Source organism: Serinus canaria, chromosome 12 (genome assembly GCF_022539315.1).
Source record: "Serinus canaria isolate serCan28SL12 chromosome 12, serCan2020, whole genome shotgun sequence".
NCBI classification, from domain to species: Eukaryota; Metazoa; Chordata; class Aves; order Passeriformes; family Fringillidae; genus Serinus; species Serinus canaria.
The window spans coordinates 17,705,857-17,733,098 of record NC_066326.1 but is presented as its reverse complement, the minus strand read 5'-3'; the positions used below and the strand labels follow the sequence as shown (position 1 = coordinate 17,733,098).

At 41.1% G+C, this 27,242-nt stretch overlaps 1 protein-coding gene across 1 annotated transcript in view; it reads right to left on the bottom strand.

Annotated features, from left to right (window-relative positions):
* The window catches only part of SLC6A11 (solute carrier family 6 member 11), a 92,936-nt gene extending 68,430 nt beyond the window's left edge, over window positions 1–24,506 (bottom strand). The window contains exons 1-4 of the mRNA XM_009090977.4: window positions 24,282–24,506; window positions 21,452–21,586; window positions 21,136–21,276; window positions 19,624–19,714 (exon numbers count right to left, since the gene is read on the bottom strand). Of these exons, the coding sequence (XP_009089225.1) occupies window positions 19,624–19,714; window positions 21,136–21,276; window positions 21,452–21,586; window positions 24,282–24,501 (587 nt within the window). The 5' untranslated portion in view covers window positions 24,502–24,506. The remainder of the gene's footprint in view (window positions 1–19,623; window positions 19,715–21,135; window positions 21,277–21,451; window positions 21,587–24,281) is intronic.
* Between the last annotated feature and the right edge of the window lie 2,736 nt (window positions 24,507–27,242).

Below are 27,242 nucleotides of genomic sequence, written 5' to 3'. Positions count from 1 at the left end.
AAATATTGGGATAAAAGTGAATTAATTACAAAAAAAAAAGAGATTGTAATATTGAAGAAAGCAGCATTGCATATGAAAAACCAGGATAAAATTGAATTAGTTACAAAAAAATATGATAATATTGAAGAAAATAACACTGTATATGGAGTACTGGGATAAAAGTGAAATAATTACCCAAAAAAAATTAGAATATTGAGCTAAAATGGCACTATGTGTGAAATAATGGGGTAAAAGTGAATTAATTACAAAAAAAAAGGTGATAATAGTGAAGGAAACAACATTGGATGTGGAATACTGGGATAAAACTACATTAATTTAAAAAAAAAGAGATTATCATATTGAAGAAAATGGTGTTACATATGAAAAACCAGGATAAAATTGAATTAATTACAAAAAAATTCTAATATTGAGCTAAAACAGCACTATGTGTTAAATAGTGGGATAAAACTGAATTAATTACAAATAAAAGATGATAATATTGAAGAAAACTGCATTACATACAAAAAACCAAGATAAAATTGAAATAATTATGAAAAAATATTATAATATTGAAGAAAACCAGTCCTACATATGAAATACTGGGCTAAAACTGAATTAATTACAAAAAAAAAAAAGATGATAATATTTGAAGAAAACCAGCATTACTTTTGGAACAATGGGTGAAAACTGAATTAATTTGATTTAAGGACTCCTCTTTAGTCACTACTGAAAATACAGTGGAAAGGAAGACAAAAGATAAAAGCAGAATATTCCAGGTATTTTGGATCTGGTTAGAGATGAAAAAATGTTTCATTTTCTCAGGTCAGTGAGAAAATTTTAATTTTAGAACAACTTTTCCTTAAAGTCAAAGAAAAATAAATTATTTGAATTAGTTCCCAATATATATGAGCTCAAAATAAAACACTTCCTAAATAAAGGGCCCCCCAACAATTCTAACCTTTATTTTTACCCATTAACCTTAAATTTCAGGAATTTCTTTTGTAATTGGAGCTATAAGATTAAAATATTTCTTTTCAAAACCTCAACATTTTGAAGCCACTTAAAGCAACAAATGCACACATTAAGACACTCACAAATAAGTTTTTTAATAATAAACCATCCTGGGTAGAGAGTTCTTAAAAATCTGTATTTCAAGTTAATAAATAATAAATTAAGTTAATCAATTAATTTATAATTTAATAATTAATGAAAATTAGAAATTAATATTTTACAGTTATAAGTTGCTAAATAAATAAATAAATATAAATTACAAAGTATTTCAAACTCAGACTTGTACTCCTCCCCCTCGTTGTGAGTGAAAACAAATTATTGATTTTAATTGGTTTTAATTGATTATATAATTAATATCTACAGAGGTATACACATAATTTAATTACAATTATAGAAAGGTTAGGTATTAAATCAAACCAAGGAAAATACAGTTAAATATATAAAAGAATTCTTCCTTTTGTATTTGGTTCAGTTATTGTCTGAGCCAATAAATTGATATAAATCTGATCCTGTAATTCCAGCTAATAAAATATAACAGTTAAAGGATGTAGAATATTTCTATGAAAAATATAATGTTTATAGGAGATAGAAATATTTAAATGAAATAAAATGAAATTTTAAAATAATAAAAAGGAGGAATCTGTGAAGGGAAATTCCTGGAGTGATGGAGTGGGAGGCTGGAGGTGCCAGGAGGGAAAATGGAAATGGAAGCACCTCCAGAGCTGCAGCTGCTGCTCCTGAGGGAGGCAGCCAGCCACAGAATGTGAGTTTGGAATTTCCTCTAGCTGGGCAATGACAGAATTCACAGGCAAACAAAATTCCCAGTGAAAACCCAAACCCCCAGCAGTGATCTCCACATTTCCCAATCAATGCAGACAGATCTTCCCACTCCAAACTAAAGGGGCAGGAAGGCAACACCAGCTTTTGGAGAATTGTCTGCTTAAATGGAAAATTGCTGCCACTTCACCCACATCTCCTCCCCACCCAGAACTGGGTTTGTTCTTCAAATCTTTATTCTTCAAATCTCAATTCCTCAAATGTCAATTCTTCAAATCTCAGTTCTTCAAATCTTTATTCTACAAATGTCAATTCTTCAAATCTCAATTCTTCAAATCTCAATTCTTCAAATCTTTATTCTACAAATCTTAATTCTACAAATCTTAATTCTTCAAATCTTTATTCTTCAAATCTCTATTCTTCAAATCTTTATTATTCAAATCTTTATTCTACAAATATCAATTCTTCAAATGTCAATTCTTCAAATGTCAATTCTTCAAATGTCAATTCTTCAAATCTCAATTCTTCAAATCTTTATTCTACAAATCTTAATTCTTCAAATCTTTATTCTACAAATCTCAATTCTTCAAATCTTTATTCTACAAATCTCTATTCTTCAAATCTTTATTCTTCAAATCTCAATTCTTCAAATCCCAATTCTTCAAATCTTTATTCTTCAAATCTTTATTCTTCAAATCTTTATTCTACAAATCTCAATTCTTCAAATCTCAGTTCTTCAAATCTCAATTCTTCAAAACTTTATTCTTTAAATCTTTAGTCTTCAAATCTTTATTCTTTAAATCTTTATTCTTCAAATCTTTTGTCTTTAAATCTTAATTCTTCAAATCTCAGTTCTACAAATCTCAGTTCTTCAAATCTCAGTTCTACAAATCTCAGTTCTTCAAATCTCAGTTCTTCAAATCCCAATTCTTCAAATCCCAATTCTTCAAATCTTTATTCTTCAAATCTCAATTCTACAAATCTCAATTCTTCAAATCTCAGTTCTTCAAATCTCAATTCTTCAAAACTTTATTCTTTAAATCTTTAGTCTTCAAATCTTTATTCTTTAAATCTTTATTCTTCAAATCTTTGTCTTTAAATCTTAATTCTTCAAATCTCAGTTCTACAAATCTCAGTTCTTCAAATCTCAGTTCTACAAATCTCAGTTCTTCAAATCTCAGTTCTTCAAATCCCAATTCTTCAAATCCCAATTCTTCAAATCTTTAGTCTTCAAATCTCAATTCTACAAATCTCAATTCATCAAATCTCAGTTCTTCAAATCTCAGTTCTTCAAAACTTTATTCTTCAAATCTTTAGTCTTCAAAACTTTATTCTTTAAATCTTTGTTCTCAAATCTTTTGTCTTTAAATCTTAATTCTTCAAAACTTTATTCTTCAAATCTCAATTCTTCAAATCTCAGTTCTACAAATCTCAATTCTTCAAATCTCAGTTCTACAAATCTCAGTTCTTCAAATCTCAATTCTTCAAAATTTATTCTTTAAATCTTTAGTCTTCAAAACTTTATTCTTTAAATCTTTATTCTTCAAATCTTTGTCTTTAAATCTTAATTCTTCAAAACTTTATTCTTCAAATCTCAATTCTTCAAATCTCAATTTTTCAAAACTTTATTTTTCAAAACTTTAGTCTTTAAATCTTTATTCTTCAAATCTTTAGTATTTAAATCTTAATTCTTCAAATCTCAAATCTTAATTCTCCCCCAGTTAATTTGGGAGAGAGGTGCCCCAGCACAGAGCACCCTCAGCTAGCCAAGACCTGCAAAGTGCCTGGAGTTCTGCCATCAAAATACACCCAAATGAAGAGAGGTGGCTTTTAATGAAGGATTGTTTTAATCAAGAAGAGGAAGGACATAATTGATAGCTGCACACAACATCCCTGAGTCATAATTACACAGAGAGGGGATGAAATACATCTTTAAAATTCAAATTCTTCCCAGCTGTTTGGCAGATGAATGTGGAATCTTGCCTAGGATGGAGTCCACCCTCCCTGCAAATTCTCATCTAAACCCAAATGAAGTCCTTGAATTCTTAGATCACCCAGAAGAGGAATTAGTTGCAAGAGAACCAGGACAAAAATTGGCATAATATGATAAGAAAAGGAATAAATAATATAGGGCAATAAATAGTAAAAAGCCTTTTAAAGCAGTATATTTTTAAGATGAAATCTGAGACAAAATATTTATGGTTGGGCCACAATAATAGTGACATTTCATTTAGCTATATTTTCACTCTGAACTAAAATGACAAAATTTCATTTTGTTTTAATCAAACCAGAATTTTTCTGGCTATTTGGATTTATTTATGTACATGTGAACTTAACCATGAGAAAGGTTCCTTTTCCTCAATGGGTGTGCAAGTCACTTCAATTCCTACACTGCTCTGCTCTGTCCACAAAACAACTTCATAAATAAATGTTCTCTCTCTTATGATTGAAATATTTCACCCACCAAGAGATGCCTTTGCCTTAAGAACATAATTTTTCTTTCTCTTTCCTAAAATCATAATTTTTAACAAAGCCTTGAGGTGAAGATTTTTAAAAGCAACCAATTCCTGGGGGCAGAACGAGCTCAGACTTTTCTGGATGCTCTGAAGCCCCAAGGAGCAGAGACATCTCCTTCACCCAAGACTCTTGGCCAGATCCTTCTGTCCAGTGTCACAGTGGCAAATGAATGAGCTCACCACAATTAATTATCCCCATGGACACGTGGTGCCAATCAAAGGGAGCTGTTAGCACCATAATGAGGAGTTAATTACCCCCAAGTGCTGTCAATCGCTCTGGGTTTGGGGTTTCCCTCGGAAAGGGAGCAGCAACAAGGCCAGAAGTGAGAATTAATGTGTAACATAAAATGTGTGCAAAGAATGGATCCAAGGAGGGGAAATCCCTCACAGCTCTCCCTAAAGCCAGACCTAAATTCTGCTGCTGGAGCCATCTCAACAGCAGCAGGGGAGAAAGTTTGGGTAGGAGGGAGAAATCAGAACATGAAATTCTTCTCACAAAGCCTCAGTAGAGTTACATCTTCCTCCTATTCTTTTGTTATTCGACTGAAATAATAGAAAAAGGGGAAGCACTTTGAAAATCTATGGTGGCTCCCTGTGTCTGAGAAGTGAGGTTGATATCCAGGGGTCAGATCAGAGCTCAGTACAGCTTCTACCTAAAACCTAAAGCCATAAATCACTGAAAATAACAACCAAAAAAAGTTGTGTAGGTTCTTCCAGTCCTTCATCCTCTTCTCTGACCTGCCAGAGCCCTGCACTGCCCTGTTCTCCTCAGCTCTTCATGCACAGAGCACAGAAAGAAGCAGTAAAACCAGCACTCAATGTGCTCCCCTCTGATTTGAAGGAGCAAACATTTATAAAGTTCTGTAGTGAATCTATAGCTCAGCTGCTTTGCACCACACTCGGGTGAAGAGAAAGAACTACTTTTATCCTGTGTATCAAGACTTGTTAACCTGAGCATCTTCAAAACCCTCTTAAACCAAATCAAAACTAACAGATATTTCATTGCAATGTCTTGACTCTTTCTCACCAGAATTCACTGCTGCCACTTCTTTATTTGAAGAGATGATTATCAACAACTTTCCTGGATAGATAAAACTCCCAGGTTCCCCAGGAGCCTGGGAGACCACAGTAGCTGGCAGTACAACTGCAGGTGAGCATTTGAATTATTCCAGAACATCAAATCCCTGCTTGCCAAGCCCAGCTTAAGCAGAATTTGCTGGCAGAACTTCAAGCTGTGTGAAACTTTGCTGTGAGAAAGATTTGTCCTGCACTGACACACAAATCATTAATTACTGTTGGATCTCACTGAAAACAGAAATTGATGAGAGTTTGAAAGTGTTTATTGTAGGTACTGAGCTTGTTTTGCTGTTGTAGCTGTTTGAGGGGGTGTTGTTTTGTTGTGTAAAAATACTGAGCCCTTCAGCCCCTTGAACCCACCCAGAGCCTGGGAGAGAAGCCAAGGGATTGGTGGCACTTGAGCTTCTTGGGCAGAATATTGAGGGACAGACACTGCACTGCCAGGGGGGAGTCTGGAATCAAAGCTTAACTCAACCCAGGGCAAGGCTTTAATTCAGTAGTAGCAAATATTAATTCTCCACAGCATATCTTGCCTGAGAGTAGAATGTTAAACCCCAGGCAGAGTGGATTTGGGGTGTCTCACACTGTGCTTGAAGGGTTCTTTGCCTCTGTTCACACTCATTTAAACTGGTTAAATGTTAGTGAAGATTCTCACATTTCTTCCTGTAAATAACACAGAATAAAAGTGGCAAAAGTTCCAGGAATCTAATGGATAAAAGAAAAATTTGGGGGGAATAATAGGGCATATCTCCAAAGGGGGGCTGTCAGAAATGCTGAGGTCTGGTCACAAGGGTCTGAACAAAATCATGATAAAATTACCACAGTGTAGATTAATTCTACTAGAGTGACAAATATTGTAAGCCTGGCTTCAAACTCACTTGAATCTAAACATAAATGTGGATTAAAAAGGAAATAAAAATGGATGGCCAGGAACCATCTAAATAGTTTGAACTAATAGAACTATATACAGAAAAAATCAGCATATTTTCAGTATACATAAAGTAATAAAATCATGAACCCAGGAAGAAATTAGACCTCATACAAGGAGCTGGTGCTCCCCATTGCCAAGAGTTACCTCTGATCCCTCAAGTGACATCGCTGCATCTGCAAAATTTACACAAAATTTACCCAGAAAAAATCCCACTGGGAGATGATTTCAGCATGAGGTACCCACTGAAAATGGGACTCTTTTTTGAGAAAGTACTAAAACACATTTCAGTTTGGTGCCTCGGTGCATGGGAGAGGAAGAAGGGCTCCTCTGTTGCTGGAATTGCTGGAGAGGGGAAGGTTCTGAGATAACTGAAAAGCAGCCTTTCCACCCAAATTTGAAAACAAACCTTCTGAAAGCTTGCACACTATTTATTGGAGATGGGAACACTGGATTTTCCTGGGAAAGAGTGTCTTTAATAAAGCTGGAGGAGCTGGAACAGGCTCTTGAACAGAAAGAGGACTAACAGCTGCCAACACTGTGTTGAAAGGAATGTCCTGGGGTACTTCTTGAGTTATTTCATGATTTGGGACACTGAAGAACAGCTCCAATATTTGAGGAAGGTCCCTTCATGTTCCCACTTTCATTGGGAGCAGTTCCCAAGGCTCTTGGCTTTAATAACCCCAGCAGCAAACAGCACCCAAACAGAGGAACCCCCTGAGGTGCCCTGTCCAGGGGATGTGCCCAGCCAGGAGCTCAGGGGCAAAGCTCCCTCCTACCCTGGGCCAGCCTCTGTCCCCAGAGCATCCTGAGGGTGTAAAAACAACAAAATCCTGCAGTGCCCCTGCACAGAGCCCTTTATATTTATATTTTATATTTTATATTTTATATTTTATATTTTATATTTTATATTTTATATTTTATATTTTATATTTTATATTTTATATTTTGTTGCACTTTCATCCCTGCAGTTGTCAAACCCAGCCCATATTTACCTCGTGAACCTTGTCACTGAGCTCCTTGGTCAAAAATCATAACACACCTGAGGGCCAGTGCTGCACAGATTCCTCACCAGTTTAGAGGAAAAGGATTAAAATCTTTTAGACACCCTTCATTCCTGTGTGAAAGTAAATTTAAGCTTCTATCTAAAGCTCTTTCCTTAACTCACATCTTTCTTTCTCTCATTGCACTTATGCAATTAATATTCCTTTATTTCTGTGAAAATGTGCTGCTTTGAATAGTTCATACCCAAATGCATTCAGGTATCCTGTGCAAATGCAGAGTTTAGGACTCAGAAACTCCAGCAGATATTGGTGAATTGTGAAAATTCAGTATTCCAGTTCCAGGCACCAGAACCCTCTGTGGATCTTGAAGTGCCAGGAGCTTTCCCCTGCCAAAATACCTGTCAGGAAGGGAGAGCATTTCCCTGTGGCTGTCTAATCTGAGCTAATTGCTGTCTAATTTGGGAGAGGCAGATCCATGCATCCAGACTGCACAGCTCCAAGGTGGAAAAGAAATAGCTGAGAAGGAACAAGTTGTTTTGAAAGAAGCAGAGAACACAAGATATTAAAGATCTGAGATATTCTCCACTGACTTATCTACTTAAATGATAACTTGGGAAAACGGTACTGATAAACTTAAAAAATCTGTGCTGAATGCTAAATATAAAACTGTGAAACCAAAAGTCTGGCAGCTTACTTTGTGAAATTCCAGGATTTTTACTTAAGATAAACAAGTTTTATATAGATAAAGGTAAAAAAAATTATCCTTCAATAAAAGGAATCTAAAAAGAGTGCTTTTAATTCTTCAGTCAATTCATTACTGGATTTCATGTACTGGTTTGAAAGGTTTATCTCCTCTGGTGTGGTTTGTTATCTTTTGACACTGAAAATGTAAAGAATGGTGCAATCTTGTCTTAGAGAACAGGTATAGAACATTCTATGTCCTGGAAATATCAAAGCTGGGAGATATTTTTCAGCTTTAACACATGGATCCTCTTCTGTGCATTACAGGACTGTAAAAGATAACTGTCAGATTAGAGACCTTTTGAGTTTCATTGCATAAACAGAAAGTAATGGTTGGAAGATCACATACCTCTGATGAGGGACTTGGGCAAAAATGTGAGGGAGAGCTCTCCCTTCTCCAGGAGGAGAGCACATATTTGAGCAGTGATAACCTTTGTGAGTTCTAACCCCAGAGCAGCACACAATCATGGAATGGTTTGGGTTGGGAGGGAGCTCAAAAATCACCAAGTTCCACCCCCTGACCTGCCAGGGACCCCTTCCACTGTCCCAGGGTGCTCCCAGCCCTGCCCAGCCTGGCCTTGGGCACTGCCAGGGATCCAGGGGCAGCCCCAGCTGCTCTGGGCACCTGTGCCAGGGCCTGCCCACCCTGCCAGGGAGGAATTTCTCCCCATATCCCATCTAACCCTAATCTCTGTCACTCTCAAGCTATTCCCACTTTCCTGGCACTCCATGCCCTTGCCCAAAGTCTCTCTGTTGGATGTCTTGTTTCCAGCTCCAACAATATCTCTCCTATTCTATAACATTTCCAAATCAACATTTCTTTTCTCAAAGTTTACATACAAATTCACACCATATAAACATTTATCAAATTTACAGAATTTTCTACAAATCCATTTCCCACATCTCTCCATCTTTCCTGCAGCCCCTCCAGGCCCTGCAAGGCCACATTCCATCACCCCAAAGCTTCTCCTGTGCAGGTGAGCAATGCCAGCTGTGCCAGCCTCTCCTCCCAGCAGAGCTGCTCCATCCCCTGCCCATCCTGGAGCCTCCAGCAGCTCCAGGTCCCTCCTGTGCTGGCCCAGGGCTGGACACTGCTCCTGCACTACACAGAGCACACCCTGAATCACTGGCAGAATTCAGAATTCAGCAGGACACCCCTCAGGCTGCAGAAAATTCATTCTGACCTTCCTTCCACCCAAATCCCACAATGTGGATGAGCAGGAGAGGAGGAGGAGCTCTGTCTTGCTGCCCTGAGGAGCTCGGTGGTGTGATGATGACATGGGCAAGAGTGGCACAGTGACAGCATTAACACCCTACAGAGGGCAAATATCTGACAGAGACAGTGCCTGAAAAAGAAATTATTCCTTTTAGGCTTTGTATCTCCTCCTCTAGAGTCTGATATTTGGGAAACTAAACACAGGTTGGTTGTGCCAGGTGTTTTCCCAGGGCAGTGTGTGGTAATCACTGAAACACCTCCAGAACAAGCACGGCTACAACTGCAAAGTTAAATAAATCCCAGTGGATTTTTTTGCACATTTAGCCACTAAAAGTGTTTAAAATCAAGGGAGAGTCTGGATGCCAAACTCTCCCTGCAAGAAAACATGGGCTGACACTTTGGCTTTTCTGGAATATCCAGAATAAGAGCTCCAGGCTCTGTGTACTGCCCAAACATCTCTTTTGAGGGTTTACTGGAAACTCTAAACCAGGAAATATACCCACAGGTTTCTAAAAAAGCTAAAAATGGTCCTTGGCAGATATTGCTGGATACCCACGAGTACTCCCCAGCCATCAGTGCTCAAGGATTGGAAAGAAGGAGTTCAGCTTTTAGAAGATAATCCGTGGGTTACAGATTGAGAGAAATTTATTGGAAATTCTTTGAAGTGGAAGACTTCATTTCTGGAAATCCACTGAATTCCATACCTGGCTTGTTTCTCAAAGCAGCAGACAGACAATTCCCTGTGGTCACATTAGCAAGAGTCCCTCAGCTACAGCATTACTCTGAAATATTTACCTCTCCCAGCAGATCCAGTGTGAATTGCACATAACAGAATGAATCATTCCTGGGTGAGCCACATCTGCTGCTATCCAGCCTAGCTCCTTCTCCTTAAACTCCTACCAGGGTTGAATGTTGTTCCATTCATTACCCATTTCTACACACCCCCAATTTAAATGTGAAATTAGGCTTTTCTCTGCAGAATTTTTATAGCATTCACATTCTCTGAAAAATCCCTTTGCCCAGGATTCTTCTCCTGGGAAGCTGAGAAGCCTCAGAGAAAAGGAAAACAATTCTGATCTCATTTGCTTCTCCTGTGCTGTGCTGATGTGGAATGTGTTTGGGGATTGTTCACCCACAGGTGATTGTTCCATTGGACTCTGCTGGGAGTTGTTTTCACTCTTTGGCCAACCAGGGCCAGGCTGTGTCAGGGCTCTGGAGAGAGTCAGGAGTGTTCATTGTTATCTTTTAACCTTCTGTAAGTATCCTTGCTGTATTCTCTAGTATAGTTTAGTATTCTTTAATATAGCACCATAAAATAATAAATCAGCCTTCTGAGAGCGTGGAGTCAGATTCATCATTCCTGCCTTTGTTGGGGCATTTCCCAGCAAATACAGTAAATTTTCTCTGAAATTTCTAGTACAGCTTGCAAAACATGAAAAGAATTACACATTTCTTGTGTCAAGCCCTCTCTCATTAAGGTCAGTATAGGTTGACTGGATAAATAATAATATATTGTATATATGTATAATAATGTATAAATATATTATTTTTTCATTTTTACAATTGTGTATCTGTAGATCTCACACTGAGACAGAGAGGGATAAACAGAGAACATCCCATTCCTGATCTATTTTCCTTACCCCTCTTTCACTGAAGTCATGGCAACTTCTCCTTAACCAACCCCAAGGGTTTAATCCTGTTAAATCACTTTTTCTGCTGCTCCACTCACCTCTGCTTTACAGCCTCTTTGCTCAATATATCCAATGACTCCTTCAGGCTGGTTTTTGTAATTTTCCCTCTTCTCCTCTCTGAAGAAGTCATCCAGCAACAGAAATCTCCCTTTTTATTCACCTTGAGAGGTGTAAATTAGCTCAGCACACAGCACCAGCTGTGAACTGAAAGCCCCCAGAAGAAATCAAGTCAAGCTGATGCCTCTCAGAATTTGTGTGCAGCCTTTTAGAAAACCTGTACAATTGTACTCAGCTTTTCACTATTAATTAAAGGTTCATCAAATGAGAACTACTGAGCACAAAATATTGAGAGCTACTGCATGATCTTGTAAAACAGACCTACACCGTGAGTTTTTGGCTACAAATTCATGTGACAAATGAATGGTGATAAGCTCTTATCTCTTCCTCACAGAACAGGCCAAAAGAAAACCATTACCTGACTGGCAAAAACATTTTAAAAATTGAAAAAATTCCTCTGTCAACAAATTTCTTATCTCACTGGCCTTAAATTCTAGTCACAAAAAAACCCTCTAAGACACAAGGGATAAAAAATAACTTACAGCCCAAAAGGGAAAAAAGAAAGCTGCAAATGGACAGGAGTTATTTTGGGAGGTCTCAGTGCTTTGTCCACATTTGCAGCTCCTGGGTCTTCCTAAAATATCACTCTGCTGTAGCACTCACAAATTTCAGATTATTAATTAAACCCAGATTCATTCTATTGGATCAATTTTTACTGTAGGAACCAAAACCCATGGACATCAGCTGTGGAATAATTAAAGAAGAGCTGTTGAAGGGATTTTTGGGGGGATTTCAGTGATTTCCTTTGCCCCCAGAGGACAGCAGTGCCCATAGTGCTGTTCAAGACCTGCCCTGATTGGTGTCCTGGAGCCTTTCCAGGAATTCCAGGGCAATATTTAATGAGCTTCCTCAGGAAGTCCTCCTGACACAGCAAAGCAATTCTGCTGCCATATAAGAATATGGTGCAAAGCCATGAAATAATTAAAAAAAAAAAAAAAAAGTTGTTTTGTTTTGTTTCTTCCAGCCTGTGCTCATCACAATGTTTGCACAGGAAAAACACCTCTCTTTTGAGCATCTGATTTAAAATCCCAAGCAAACACCCTTTCTGTTAACATCCTGAATCTAGATAGCCAGATTTGGGAAATATGCTTAAAAAGTGTCTAAATATTTGATTTTTCTTATGCTGATATTTTCTCAAGAGCCAAAAGTCGACAGAGGCTTGATGAATTGCATGGGGATCTGTCCTTTACACAGTATCCATGCTGAGATAGCCAAAACCAGATGAATGTGATTCCTGCTAAATGATGTTTTCAGTTACCTGTGCATCTCCAAAATCCCTCTCAGCAGAGCCCTTCCCATTCCCAATTCCAAGACAGGGAATAAATGTACTGAAGAGTTGGAAATAAAAGTCTCTTCTTTACTTGAATATTTAGGGGAAACAGAGGTAAGAAAAATATGCCTTGGATGAGCTCCATGAGATTTGTTGGCACTTCCAGTCTTGCTCTTCTCTTTCCTGTGGCCAACCAGTAAAGAAAATAATTCCTGGAGTGGGCAACTTTGTCAAACATGGATGGGACTTTCCAGCTTGTCCTGTGGGGAGCTGCTGGATGGGACTATCTGGTTTCAGCCAGCAAACGGCACCAGAAATATCCCACTTTCAGTTTTTCAGATTTAAAAGTTTATCTAGATACTTCCTAATCTCAGTTCTAGATACTTCCTACTTGCAGTTTTCCAAATTTAAATGTTTGTGCAGACACTTCTGGCTTTCACTTTTCTAGATTTAAAAGTTTGTGTAGACACTTCCCACTTTCAGTTTTCTAGAAGATTTAAAAGTTTGTGTAGATATTGGTAGGAGGCTGTATATAATAAAGAAGAATGTACATAATAAAGAAGAAGTATCCTACTTTCAGTTTTTCAGATTTGAAAGTTTATCTAGACACTTCCTAATTTCAGTTCTAGACACTTTCTACTTTCAGTTTTCCAAATTTAAATGTTTGTGCAGAGATTTCTGACTTTCACTTTTCTAGATTTAAAAGTTTGTGTAGACACTTCATATCGTCAGTTTTCTAGAAGGTTTAAAAGTTTGTGTAGATATTGGTAGGAGGCTGTATATAATAAAGAAGAATGTACATAATAAAGAAGAATTTTTTCAAGTTTTTCAAATTTAAAACTTTACCTAGACAGTTCCTTCTTTCAGTTCTAGGTACTTCCCACTTTGAGTTTTCCAGATTTAAATATTTGTGTAGACACTTCCTACTTTCACTTTTCCAAATATTAAAAGTTTGTGTAGATACTTCCTATTGTATAGAAGGTTTTAAAGTTTGTGTAGATACTTCCTACTCTCAGTTTTCCAAATTTAAATGTTTGTGTAGACACTTCCTTTTGTCAGTTTTCCAGATTTAAATGTTTGTGTAGACACTTCCTACTTTCAGTTTTCTAGAAGATTTAAAAGTTTGTGTAGATATTTGTAGGAGGTTGTACAAACCAACTCAGGAGAAAGGGAATGAGCTGGTTTTATAATTGCATAAAAACAGATCTGGCTGAAGGGAGGCCTTTCAATGGAGGAGATTTAATACAAAAAATATTCAATAATTTTTAAAATTTTAAAAAATTAAATTAAATTTAAAAAAATAATTTAAAAAATTTAAAAATCCACACAAAATCCCCAGCAAACAAACAAGAGAAACCAAGGAACCCCTGGCAAAGGCAGAAGAAACACTTCTGGTTATTTTGGCTCGTGCTGTCCCTGGCTGGTTTGGCCAAGCCCATCATGGCACCCCTGAGGTTTTGCTATTTTAGACCTCTCACTTCTTATTAATTTCACCCCTTCAAGCAAAATGTGCTTCTCTCATGCAATTCTTTCCCTACAACAGCAAAAAGTGCAAACATAGATGTACAAATCTGAACATACATTCCCATCTTAACCCCAATAATGAAAATTGGTTACAAATAAAACATTAACCATTTTTCAGCAAAGTTGGATATCTAAATCAGCAGCTTCTAAAGATCATCATTTTCAAGCACCTGAGTTTCTGTGTGTTTACCTACCATTAGTAGCAATAACAACATTTCTAGAACTTGAACAATTGTTAAAGTTCTAACAATCTAAGGGATAGTTTAAATAGCTCAGGAATGACCTTTGCTCCAAAAATTTAATTTCTGGTTTTGAAACCACTGCAAGCCAAAACTTGACCGTGTATTAACACAGGAACCAAACAAATGCTGCAAATTCCCAAAGCAGTACAAAGTAGGAGAATTTGCAAACCTGAAAGTCATTTTTTCATCAAGTGTTATGTACAACAGGAAGTGTAAAAATCAAAAACCATGGAAGTTCATTCACCTGGCTTGGGGTCCAGCCCTCAATACAAGAAAAATTGGCAGTATTTTGATACCCATCCCATTTGCTTTTTTTTCAGCTGAAGTCAGGCAAAGTCAATGATCTTGAGGCAAACCCAGATGAGACCTCAAGAGGGTCCAATGAAAAAGGGATTTTCACATGGCCCCTCCTGAGCTGGGCAGCAAGGGGAGGGGCTGGCACTGTTCAGTGTCCTACAAGGCACCCACAAAGGGGCTGGTTCTGTTCATGTCCTACAGGACACCCAAAAAGGGGCTGGTTCTGTTCAGTGTCCTACAGGACACCCACAAAGGGGCTGGTTCTGTTCATGTCCTACAGGACACCCACAAAGGGGCTGGTTCTGTTCAGTGTCCTACAAGGCACCCACAAAGGGGCTGGTTCTGTTCAATGTCCTACAGGACACCCACAAAGGGGCTGGTTCTGTTCAGTGTCCTACCAGACACCCACAAAGGGCTGGTTTGGGGTGGTGCTGCATCCCCTGGGCACTGAGCAGGCTCAGCTCACCCCTGACTTCTCAGTGTGCTGGGGATTAACCACAATGTGACTCTTGCACTCGTTTGTAGCCTGAATGAAACAGGAAACAAACCTCTTTTTTGACTTTGCAAGGAAAGGGTTTGTGCCTTTTCCTTTTCTGCTGAGAACAGCCCCTTTTCTTGCAGCCCAGACAAAACCAATGTTTTTTCTCACTCGGCTTTACTTGGAAAGGCTGGGGATGTGTCACCCCCTCCAGAGAGTGACAGGCCAACAAGCAGACCTCCTTGAACAGAGCACCAAGTTGTTGCTACACAGCCAATAAAAAACCATTGAGGTGGAGTCAGCCACAAAACCCTGGCTCCTCTTTCTGTCCAGCTCCTTCCCAGGCTCTGGAAAGCTCCAATTCCTGCCCATGGGGACAGACTGGAGCAGCAGCCAAGAGGGCACAGGGGGCATGGCTACAGCCCCCACACCTGCCAGGCAATTTCCTCTCCTAGGAAAGCAGAAAAATGATGGAGCAGAGCATCTCCCCTCTGTTTGCCAGGCTGGAAATCCACCCTCACCCACAGCCATGGTGCTGTTTCATATCCTGCTTTAATCTATCAGTAATTAGCAGCTACCAGTATTAATTAATCAAATTTTGGATGCCAAAAATTCCATGTGCCACGCCTTGAAAGTGTGATTATTGCTTTTTCTTATAAAATCTTCAAACAAACTATACAGTGGGGGTGAGGGAAAGGCCATAGATGAGAGAAAACAGGTCAAGTTTCTGAATGCTGGCACAAGAATGAAGGGAAAAGTGGAAATTCAGGCTCCTGTCTGTCCTTTGGAACACAGCAGCAGTGAGTCTGAAGGATAAAAAGTGAATTTTTATCAGTTTAGCTGCTTCCCTGTGCACACAGAATTTGGAACTTCTCAAGGCTGCAGCTTGCAAGGCCTTCTTGGGTATAAAATCCTTTAATCCCCCAATTTTGATCAGTTGTCAGTGGTGTCTGCTCACTCAAATGAAGCCTTAAAACACTGACAGAAATAGATGATTCTAAGCAGGAAAAAGAGAAAAGAGTGTCCAAAGTGCCAAGTTTTGCTGCACCTCCAGCGGGATCAGCCCATTTCCACAGTGCAGCTACAGGGAAAAGGACCATCAATTACAGCCTCACAAAAATATTGAAAGTTTTGAAGTTTAGTGAGGTTCTTTGGAGTGTACCAGAAGGAAAACAGCACCCATGACCTGCTGCAAGATTTCCTCTCTGAATCCTTTTTTGGTTGGTTTGTTTTAACAAAGAAAGAATCCATGCAAGACAGAAATCAGATTTTCACCCTCTGTGTGAGGCAGTTCTCAAAGCAGGGAGAGGAGGTGAATTCTCAGAGGTCAGAGTATTCCTGCTAAGGCAGAGCATCCTCTGGGCACACCTGAGGAAGGGAAATGGAAAAGGCACTGCCAGGTATCCCCTGCCACCTCACTCCCTGCCTGACTGCAGCCACAGCTTCAGGAGTTGCAGCAAAAGCTACAAATATTTCAGCAGAAAGGCTGGAGTGTGGGTTTGCAATCCTCACACCTGCTGAGGATTTGGGTTTACTTCCAGTCATGAGTAAATAAGGGCTGAGCCTTACAGCCTAGCTGGTGGAAAAGACTCAGCAGCACCAGGTAAAAGGGAAACAATTTTTTTCCAAAGCCTGAAATGAAGCTGGTTTGGGCCACTTAAACCCAAATCCAACCTGTCCTCCTGCTGGCACTTAGAGAAGGTAAACCCTGTGTGAAACAACAGCCTGAGCCTGCCCAGCATGAGGAGCTCTCAGACTGGGAGCACTGGGCTTGAGAGCAGCACAGAGCCTGCAAAGCCACTGGGGAATTGCTGAGTCTCTCCTTGTTAGGCTGGGTTTAGTGAAAACCATCTGAAGAGAGGGTGATTGCTGTCAGAGGCTGTGGCAGTGGGACATGGCTGTGAGAGGAGAGCTGCAGCATCAGCCTGACACTGGGCACATGCAGGGCTGAGCTTCACAAGTAGAGCACTCCCAAAAAGCAACCAGGATCACTGGGCACAACAATTATCACTCTGATCCACAGATTAAATCAACAGACAAAAAAAAAAAAAAAAAACCACCAAAAAAGAAAATATCCCACAAACCCCCATTTTTTCCCCCACACAATAAATGTGGCCACAGCCCAGAGGAGTTTCAGAGGCAGCCTTGGCATTGCAGGGAGCAGTGTGGAGGTCCTGAATGGCTCCTCTGAAGAACCTGGAGCCTCCCCCTTCCCCAGTGCAGCAACTCTCCTCTTTACTATTTGTTTCCACAAGCTTACAGTGAGTTTGTGGCTCCTGGCAGCAGAATTACAAAATCATGAAGCAGCATCACGAGAACAGCACCTCTAGCTGAGGGAAATGACATTGCTGATAACACTTATCTGCACACAAAGTAACTCTCCTAGTGATATCAACTGCTCTGTGATCTGCTCTTTATACAGAAAGACACTGCTGTGCTTTTACATTTGATATTTAAGACATGATTGAATTATAACCTTAATTCCAATTAGTTATTTCAAGGCAAAATCAATCCTGAGTTTTAATAAAGCACATTCATCCACTTTGGAGCTAGTTTTTCGTGGTTTTTTTTTTTAATTTTCAAGCCATGCAACATCATAACTACTTAAATTTCAAACAAGGCAAACACCTTCCTTAGCAGGAAGAGAGTACAGTTATTTCCTCATGCAAAACTATGCAACTCCAGTTTGACTTGGACAGAAAAAGTAGAAAAGTTTAATAGCTCAAGTTATTTTGGCCAGCTAACTGTTAGTGTTACAAAAGGTTTGTCTGTGACACAATAAAGAAAAACATTCCAAATAAATAACAAATTATTTAATTGACCTTTTTTTTTTCTTTGTGTTTTTGATTTTGAAAGGTTTGGAATGTGTATTTTCAACTTTTTATTGACAAAACTGTAAAGCCAGCTAGAGAAAAGGCTAAATCTGATTCTCCCTTCTAGTTTCATAATTTATTCCTGATTTAGCCAATACCAGGTAGGAAAATATGCCCCAAAATTGAAGTGTTTAAAACCCACTGCAACCTGACTGCAAGTAGAGCAGGAGAATCTGCTTTAGCTTCATTTTCAGAGATCTCTGAGAAGGGACATCCTTAAAATGGATTTGTTTGTGTTTCAAAATAACACTGACCCAGGAATCCAGGCACTCCAGGGATGAGCACAAACACAAAACCACAGGAATATGAGAGTGAGTGTAAAACCACAGGAATATGAGTGTAAAACCACAGGAATATGAGTGTAAAACCACAGGAACATGAGAGTGAGTGTAAAACCACAGAAATATGAGTGCAAAACTCACTCTGTGCCCTCCATAGAATTGAACTCAGCATTTCCCACTCCTCTGGATAAGCAGAGTTACCATCAGTGGCAGAGTTGGGAATATTGTTGAAAAATCATTGAAATGCAGGGGGTAAATTGGCTGATACTTGAGAAAATATATTGTTCATTTATTCCACTGATGTTAAGTCTTAATTCTCTTTATCCCAAAGAACCATGTGAGATTTTTGCTAAAATAAAATAAAGTTGTAGCATTAAGTGCTGCCACCTGAGAAACTCTTGTTTATTCTGAAATATTATCTGTGGGTAGATATATTTTGATTTAAGATGTTAGGTGTTCAGATTATTGAAAATTTTAACAGAAAATAAAATTCCAGTTTTATCCAGAGAGTTCATGTGTGTCTCATATTATTTAGGTTTAAATTATTTCAGGGGGGAGGTCTTTTAATTTAAATAAAATAGTATTATTTGTTGAAATAACTCATGAAATCTGGGTTTACTAAAAAGAGATTCAGGCAGACAAAAGCACGTCCTAAGACTGAAGGAAATTGTGTCAATGTAGAGTTTTCCCTTCAAGAAGTTTTAATTCCTTGTTCTTTAAAGTGTAGCAGTTGCTGTCCTGAACACAAAACAGCCTCAGAACAAGTCTCTGTCTTAAAAATAAAATTAATGGGTCCTCAAGAAATTGTAGTAACTCAGAATTGTGTAAGAAGCTTTGAATAGTGAAATCACTCAGAATTCAAAGTAACATTGCATTTCTCTGATTGGCTTAGCACACACTACACCCTGCAAGGAGCAAATGGGAGGCTACACTGCACTGATTAAACATTTATAGTCAGGAAAATATGTCACCACAAAAGCAGCTCAACTTCTGCAAGCATCTGATTCTCTTCCTTCAGTCTAACAAGAAATCAGAGCCAGGGGGAGAGGGGAGAGTTAAGCTCTGCTGTTATTCTAGCTGAATAACTAACACTTACACACTCCTTTAAAAAATAATGAGATCCAGAAGCCAGAGTATTAGTTAGCTGAAACAAGGATGGGGATGTAGCTCTCAACTCCTAAGGGAAAAACATTTGGGAAGGGGGTGGGGAAGAAAAAAAAAGGGAAAAAAGGAATATTGTAAATCATCTTCTTTCTTTCACCTTTGCCTCCTCATTAGTATGGGTTGGAGGCTCTTTCCTCCAGCAGCAGGAGCCAAGCTCCCGAGCAAGTGGCACACTTTGTTCTATGTCCTTTCAGGATATGGAATTCCTTTCCTTGTATCCTCTTAAAAAAGAGTTAAAAACTCTCATTCTGACCAAGGCAGGGTAAAAAAATTCCAGCTGAACTCACATCCCTCAGTGCTACAGGGTTACGAGGTCTAAATGGTCAAATCATTGCAAGGTAGTAAATAGTCTGACAAAATATAAAAGTAGTGAATAGTCTGACCAAATATAAAGGTAGTGAATAGTCTGACCAAATATAAAGTTTTTGTGCACTTACTCCCAGAATTCCATCACTGGAGAAGTGGCATTTTGTAAAGATACTTGACTGCAGTTGCTCATGTTGAGTTTTTGAAATTCCACACAGTTTTCTAGAAAAGAACCAAACAAAACAAAACAAAAAAAGAGTTTGCTATGTTGTCATGCAAGTACAGTTTTTATTCATGTCCCACTCTGTGCACCTTGGAAAGCCCCCACTCCACACCACATTTTCTGGTGGGGTTAAAGGGTTTTTGGGGGGCACTAAGGGCCACAGCTGCCTCTTCTGCAACAGCAGGCTATGAGAACCCAGAGAAACATCCATAAGGACTCTCCTACAACACTTCCCAGAGGCACAGGGCCAAAAAATCACCTCAGGCAGACCAAGGAAACATTGAGGCAGTGGATTGGGAATTAAAATTACAACATGCTCCCACTCCAGCTGCTGGTTCAGTGGTTTATGGCTACAAAGGGAACATGGCCTGCCCTAAACTGCCACTTTTCCCTGGTAAGGAAAGTGGGTATTTCCTCTGGCTTATCCCTGCTATTATCATTGTTATTATCATTATTATTATCTCTAACACAAAGGCCAAAGCAGCTCTGCACTGTGGAGCATTTGAGCTCTGATAACACTGACCAAGCCCCTTGGCAGGGCTGCCAAAATTGATACCAAAGCCTTCCAATCTCCTGGGCCCAAAATTACCTCCCTAAGATTTCAGAAATGAGGACTTCAGGCAGCTCTAGGTGTGTTCAAAGAGCACCAAAAATGGCAGTTTGTGCAAACTGAGAAACACAACATGATGGGCACTTGATTTGAAATTGGACTGTGTATAAGGGATAAATGCAAAATTTCAGGAACAAGGACAGTGGGATGAGATCCTCCCCAGGGATGTTTGGGATCTAGAGACTCAGTGAGCAGAGAATGAGAGATATAAATATCAATGAGAGGACAGATGCAGAGCCCTGCCCTGCAAACCCTCCTGAATACATACCTCATCCTTCAGGCTGCTTCACATGCAGCAAGGATTATTTATGAGACTGCATTTCCAGAAGTAGCTTGATGAACATTATCCCTCAACATCTGGCATTTAAAAGAGCAATTCCAAAGATCCACATTTAATATTTTTCCCTCTCCATTCAAACTCCTCCTGACTTCATTAGAGTGAAAGAGCAAGATTGCAACCTGTCATCAGGTCATTCTCTGCTGCAGAATTCACTCAGTGTGCTCAGGGAGAATAGATGTGATTGCAAATGAGAGTCTGGGGATTTAACCAGAAGATCTCACAGAATTAACAAACCCATAGTCTTTTTTCTGCTGATATCATATTCTAGAGGAGTAAATGCTTTACAATGACCTAACCCAAAAAGGTCCAAGGCAGTTTCACTCCAGGTTTCCTCTTTTTTTTCTGTACTGGGATGAGATTGGCCCATTTGCACAGAATTTGCCACACCAATAGCTTTGTTCAGGACATTTGAATACAGCAATCAATCACCTGGGAGGATTTTACAGTGGTAATCTCTGCTGAGGTCATACCTGTATTCCATTCGTGGCCACAGGAAGCCCAGGGAAGCTCTGTAGTGAAGCAGTTGAACAAATAGAAGATAGCCCATGCTAAAATGATGATGTAATATACATTCAGGTGTGCCTCTATGACTTGGGTAGCATAGCCAATGCCTGGAGGAGCAAAATAAAAAGTGAGACACACAAGAAAACTTCTGCTTTTCAGGCTGAATTTATTTAAAAACAAAAGCTTACTCTTAAGGATATCTTAACTTCAATTTTGACACAATTGATTTCATTTTACTTCGAATGGAATGCTTTCTTTTGCAGCAGAGCACAGAACTGTTACCTTCAAAGAGAGGGCAAACTTTCCTCCAGCATGTGATGCCTCCTTCACTCGTAAACTGCCCCAAGGCCGTCTCCAAGAAAAATACTGGTATTCCACAGCAAATAAAAAACACCACGTAGGGGATGAGGAAAGCACCTGGGGGAACATTGAGGGGTGTTGGTTAGAATGGACAGGATTCCTCAGCAGCACAGTGAGGATGTTTCCATTAAAGGCAGGATCAGCTGGGAGCCATCAGTGCAGGGCAGGAAGGGTTTGCTCCTGCCCCAAACATCCAAAGTTAACCTGTAAGCCAGGGCCATGGGCTAAACCAGACCAGATCAAAGTTCCTCAGCCTAAAGTCAGCTCAGGAGTCTCTCAAACACAGCAAAGATCCCAGCCATGCTCAGCTCAAAGTTCTGCTCTGCCCAGCACCACCCTCCTTGCTTTTCTCAGGGGTGAGGAAGTGTTACAGATATTAAATCTGAGAAATCCTTTTCATATTATTTATATGATAAGGATTGCAGAAAGGGAATGAAGAAACAAACTTCAGAACTACTCACAAGGACAAGAAAGCAGAGCCTGGCCTTATCAGCCAGGAATATTGATGTGAAATTCTAGGAAAATCACAAAGCAAATAACATGTGCCAAATAGCAATAACCAAAATAACATTTTGGTTGGATGCTGACAGTAAGCTCTAGCACAGGTAGTGAACCACAGCAAACCCAAACACAGCACACCCACACCCTGATGAGAAAGTTGAGACAACTACATCCATCTGCTCTGAGTTTCTTTCACCCATCACCTCTTCCCTCAGCCTGGAAATTTCCCTGGAGATGAATCCCAGGTGCCTCTCAAGCAATCCATGGGGATTCCACAAAGAATGGAATGCTCTGGATCATTTACTGGCCAGTTCCATCACACACACTATCACAGTGAGTTTAACAATGCAACTTGTGGAAATCCAAAGTACCAGCTTGTTTTTCCAACGGGCATCCATCAGGAACATTAGAAAACATCAGCTTACAAAAAGATCATAGTTCAAGAAATACCTCATTCTAAACACACAAAGAAATGAATTTTCCTCAAAGCCTGAACATCCACAGCCTAAACTATTCCTACACTCCTTGTTATTACTTGGAGTAAGCACCAGAGAGGTCACACTTCACAAGTTCCAAACTACAGCCTCCAAATTTCTTCTGTTAAAAGCAATTTATTTCACAACTAGTTCAAATATTTGTGAATATCTGAACCACTGAATATCTGAACCATGTGAATATCTGAACCACTGTCTTCCCCTAGCACACACCAAGGAGTTGGATGCATCAGATTAAAGCACTAAAAACAAGCTCTGGTCTAATTCCAGCAGGGGGTTACACAAGCTCACAGACTGAGCCTTCATTGACTAGAACTGGTCAATGGCAAATGTCCCATGGTGAGCAATTAAATCACACCCACTTCTTCTATTCTTAAAGAGTACAGTGGTGATTAAATATGATATTTAAGTAATTACTTTTTCATCAAATCACCCAAAACAAGGATGAAAATTCTTTCCACCTCCTTTCAGCCTTTAAAATGACAGCATCACCTTTTGACAAGCTTGCACACACCTACAAATGGGCACCTAAAGCTGCAGGAACCAAAAAATTGCACACCAAATATATATTCCTGATTTTTCCTCTGCCAAAAGTTCTCTGGGAACACTTTGGCCATCAACAAGAAAGGGTTATGTGTATGGTGTGCAGCACGTTTACATTCAGGATCTGGTTGCAGCATTCTCTAAAGAGCTGAACTCTTGTTACCTAAGTTTGGCCAAAATACAGAGACATAAAGAAAGGAACTTCCAACAATAAACACAACTTGCACAGCAGGATTTGTCTTGTAGGAACAGCCACACAAAATGGGCTAAAAACCATGCCTGAGTGCAGATAAGGAGGGACAAGGAATAGAAATCTGGCCCAGCAAATAAACCCATCAAGGAGCAGATCCCTGCTTATCAGCCCTCAACATCCTATTTTTCTTCCAGCCCCTGTGTTTACACTGCCACTGACTCAGGCCTTAAGTGGGAAGAATGTTGAACCCAGACCACAGAATTCTAAACTGAGTTTGTAATTTACTTTCCTTTCTCATTGCTGCCCAGGCTGATGTGCTTATTCTCAATTGTCATTTCTCTTATACAGTTTACAGTTGGCTATAGCCAGTGCATGCCACATGTTATACTCTCTAGAAGTTGAGTCTGCTCTTTTCTCTCTCCAATAACATTCATATGTTATATTTATTAGGGCTTGCTCTCTTCCAGCAATCTGTAGTTTTACATCTTTCCCTGCCTTGCTGTAGGAATTGGGGAAGTACTGAGGGAAGAAAAAAAGAACATCGAGGTATAAAAAATTCCATGCGACAAAGAAAATTAATTTAGTCTTTGTGGCATTATTAGAAAAAAAAAATCATCCTCTCCAAAGTGCACTGCTGTGACAAATGAAGTGCTGCCTTCTTTTCTGTTTCAGACAAACTTAGTTAAGTATGCCTGGGTGTGTATTCACATTCAGGAGACAGAGTGTACTACTATAACTGAACGCTGGCTTCTCCTGCATGAGAAATGCTCCTGAAAAAAATATGTCAATTTACTAACGTAACAGCAACTTGTAAAAATAAACCACACAGTGTTTGGAGAGAAGGAAAGAGAAACACAACGATTTTTCTCACTTGTCAGATGTTAATGCTTCCCTGTCTGCACATGCACTGAAATCCTGAACACGTCTCTCTTACTAGTGCAATAAATCACAGCGAGGCACTCTTAACTGTTTAATTCCCGTGTTTAATTCCCATGGAAATCCACACGTGATGCCATCTTACCTCCTCCATTCTTGTAGCAAAGATATGGGAACCTCCAGACGTTTCCCAGCCCAATAATCTCCCCTGCCACAGAAAGCACAAATTCAACCTTATTGTTCCAGTGACCTCTTTCATGAACTTTTTTATCATTGCTGTGGACGAGGTTGGTACTGGAGGCTTCAGGGTCCAAAGCATCTTCTGGCTTGCCGTTAATTATAGGAATAGTCTTTTCAGCTGTCATGACTTTTCAGCCTAGTGGAGAACAAAAGAAAAACACACAGGTGTGTTAAGGCACTTGCTGGCACTGATCTTCAAGGACTGAAATCTCCCAGGGTGGCACTGGCTTCCTGTTACCGGTGGAAATCTGCGGGTGAAAATGAGGGAGGCAACTCCACAAGGCTGGAAAAGTTGTTAGGTGGGGGAAAAGGAAGAGAAGGGGGTGGGGGGAAGAGAGAAGATTCTGTGCAAGGGAAGGAGTCATTCCAAGTGCTGACAGGTAACTTGCTAGCAGAGAAGGAAGCCTTTCAAAAATCCCTCCCCAGGCAAGGATCGCAGCCTGCCTGACCTACCAACGGACAGGGATCTTGTCGCATCTCCCGGGCGCGCACCTGAGCGCTCGGGGCTGTGCAGGAGGGCTGGGATGGCCGTGGCCTGCCCGCAGGAGCGGGGGGGGCTCCGGGATTACTCACCCAGGGCTCTGCCCGTGCCTGCGCGCCGGGGACAGGGGCCGGGCTGTGCTCAGCGCTGCCTGCGGGCGATGCTGCGGCTCCGGCAGCGCGGGCAGGGCACGGCCGGCCGGGGAGGAGGCGTTCGGGATCCCCGGGAGCCGGGAAGCCTCGTCCTGCCCTGCCGCTGCTGGCGGCCCGGCGTGGGTTGTAGGATGCTCCCCGCGCTCTGGAGCCGGAATTTGCAAATGCTCAGCCCTCCCCGGAGCGATGGTTTAACACCCGCCTCCCCCCTCCGCCCACCTCAGGCTGTCCCGCCAGCTCCCCCCTCCTTCTCTTCCTTCTCCTCCTCCTCCTTCTCCTCCACCCAGCATCACCACCGAGCATCACCAGCGAGCAGAGCATCCCCGGCTGCGCTCCCCGCCCGCGGGCAGGGCCGATCCCGCCAGGTTGGCAGCCGCGTTCTGCATCCCCATCCCCGGCAGTCCCATCCCCGCTGTGCAGCCCTCGGCAGGGATGGGACCGCGGGCAGGGCCGAGCCCCGCAGGTTGGCAGCCGCGTACTGCATCCCTATCCCCGGCGGGTCCCGGCCCCGCTGTGCAGCCCTCGGCAGGGATGGTCCCCGCCGGCCCGGCAGGCTGGCAGCCGTATTCCCATTCCCCAGTGGGTCCCATCCCTGCTCCGCAGCACTCGGGCAGGGATAGGACCGCGGGCAGGGCCGAGCCCGTCAGGTTGGCAGCCACATCCCCATCTCCTGCAGTCCCATTCTCGCTCTGCATCCCTCGGACAGGGATGGCACAGCGGGCCCGGCAGGCTGGCAGCCGTGTTCCCATCCCCATCCCTATGCCCATCCCGGCAGTGTCAGCCCCGCTCGGCAGCCCTGGGCAGGGATGGCACCGCGGGCCCGGCAGGCTGGCAGCCGTGTTCCCGTTCCCATCCCCATCCCGGCAGTGCCAGCCCAGCTCGGCAGCCCTGGGCAGGGATGGCACCGCGGGCCCAACCCCGCACCTGCCGCGCTCGGGGGCTGGCACAGCCCGGCAAGTTAAAAAAAGGAACCCGCCGGGAGCAGATGACACAAACTTCAGCTGGAAAGGGCGGCGGGGAGAGCCGGGGGACAGACGGGATGAAAAAATAAACGGAGGGGGAACATTTGGGAAGTGTGGAAACAATGTGGGCGCTTTCGAGTTCCAGCAGGGAAATGCAAAAGCAAGGAGCCCATGTGGGCATTGCTAGCTGGGGCTTGGCTTAAAATTCAATCTGTAAAAGAGGCGAGAAGAGGGAAAAAATTATTACAAATGGTTTTGCTTCAGGTTGAATCAAATATTTCTAATAGAGGTTTTTTATTTCCATCTCACCCTCTCCTTATAATTTTTTTTGTAGATCAGTCATTTTCACCCTAAGTTTCCAAGTCCAAATTAAATACCTCTCCTTTCTTCATCTCTGCAGCTTGTCCTTGGCAAATGGCAGCACCCAAGCCAGGTTCTTGCTTCAAAACTTTCCCAGTTCCACACTCTGCTGCAGCAAGCCTTTGCTCTGCCACTCCAGGGGATGCACTTTGGAACTCACAGGCTCCTAAATCCAGGATTCTCTGCTGGAAATGTCCCAGGGACAGTCAGACCTTCTTCCATGTGAATCCTCTCCCTCCCACCCTCCAGCTCCAGGGCTTTTCCCACTGTCTGGCCACCTGTTAGCAGTGCTCCTGGAAGACAGTGGAAAGGTGCCCATGGATAGATTTTAAATTAACTGGAGCTGACTTTGTACCCTGCCTGTACATTACACACTGGAGCTTCTGCTGTGGTTAAAGTTTCCAGGATTTTGCATTTCAGTGATGCCTGTCACAAGAGTGGGTGCTGGGGCCTCACCCTGTCAGCTCTCTGTCACATCAACCCTTGCACCTCACAGGTGCAGGATGAGCTTCTCCCTTTTCTTCTCGATGCCAGCATTTTGAGTTCTAGTCAAACCTATCTTGGGAAAGGAGATCTGCCAGTGGGAAAACTGAAAATAGTGCAAAATTTTTATCTTTTAAATTTTTTTAAAGCATCCTTACCACAGATATTATCAGAGCTAGTTGTGGGTTTGGGTGCTGTATTTGTGGCTTTGTTTTCAATGCAGCTGGTATTCATTAACTGAGGATGGAATAGATCAATTTTTTCCCAAGCTGACTTTGCACAAACTAAACTCAACTTGGAGGGCTTTTTTGTTGATTTATTTTTTACCTCCTTTTTCATCTTGTTTTCAGCAGGGATCAAAACAGACCCTGTTTTTCTGTCTCCCAGCAAGGCCTAGCAGATTCCACAGGATGCACTTAAACATCAAA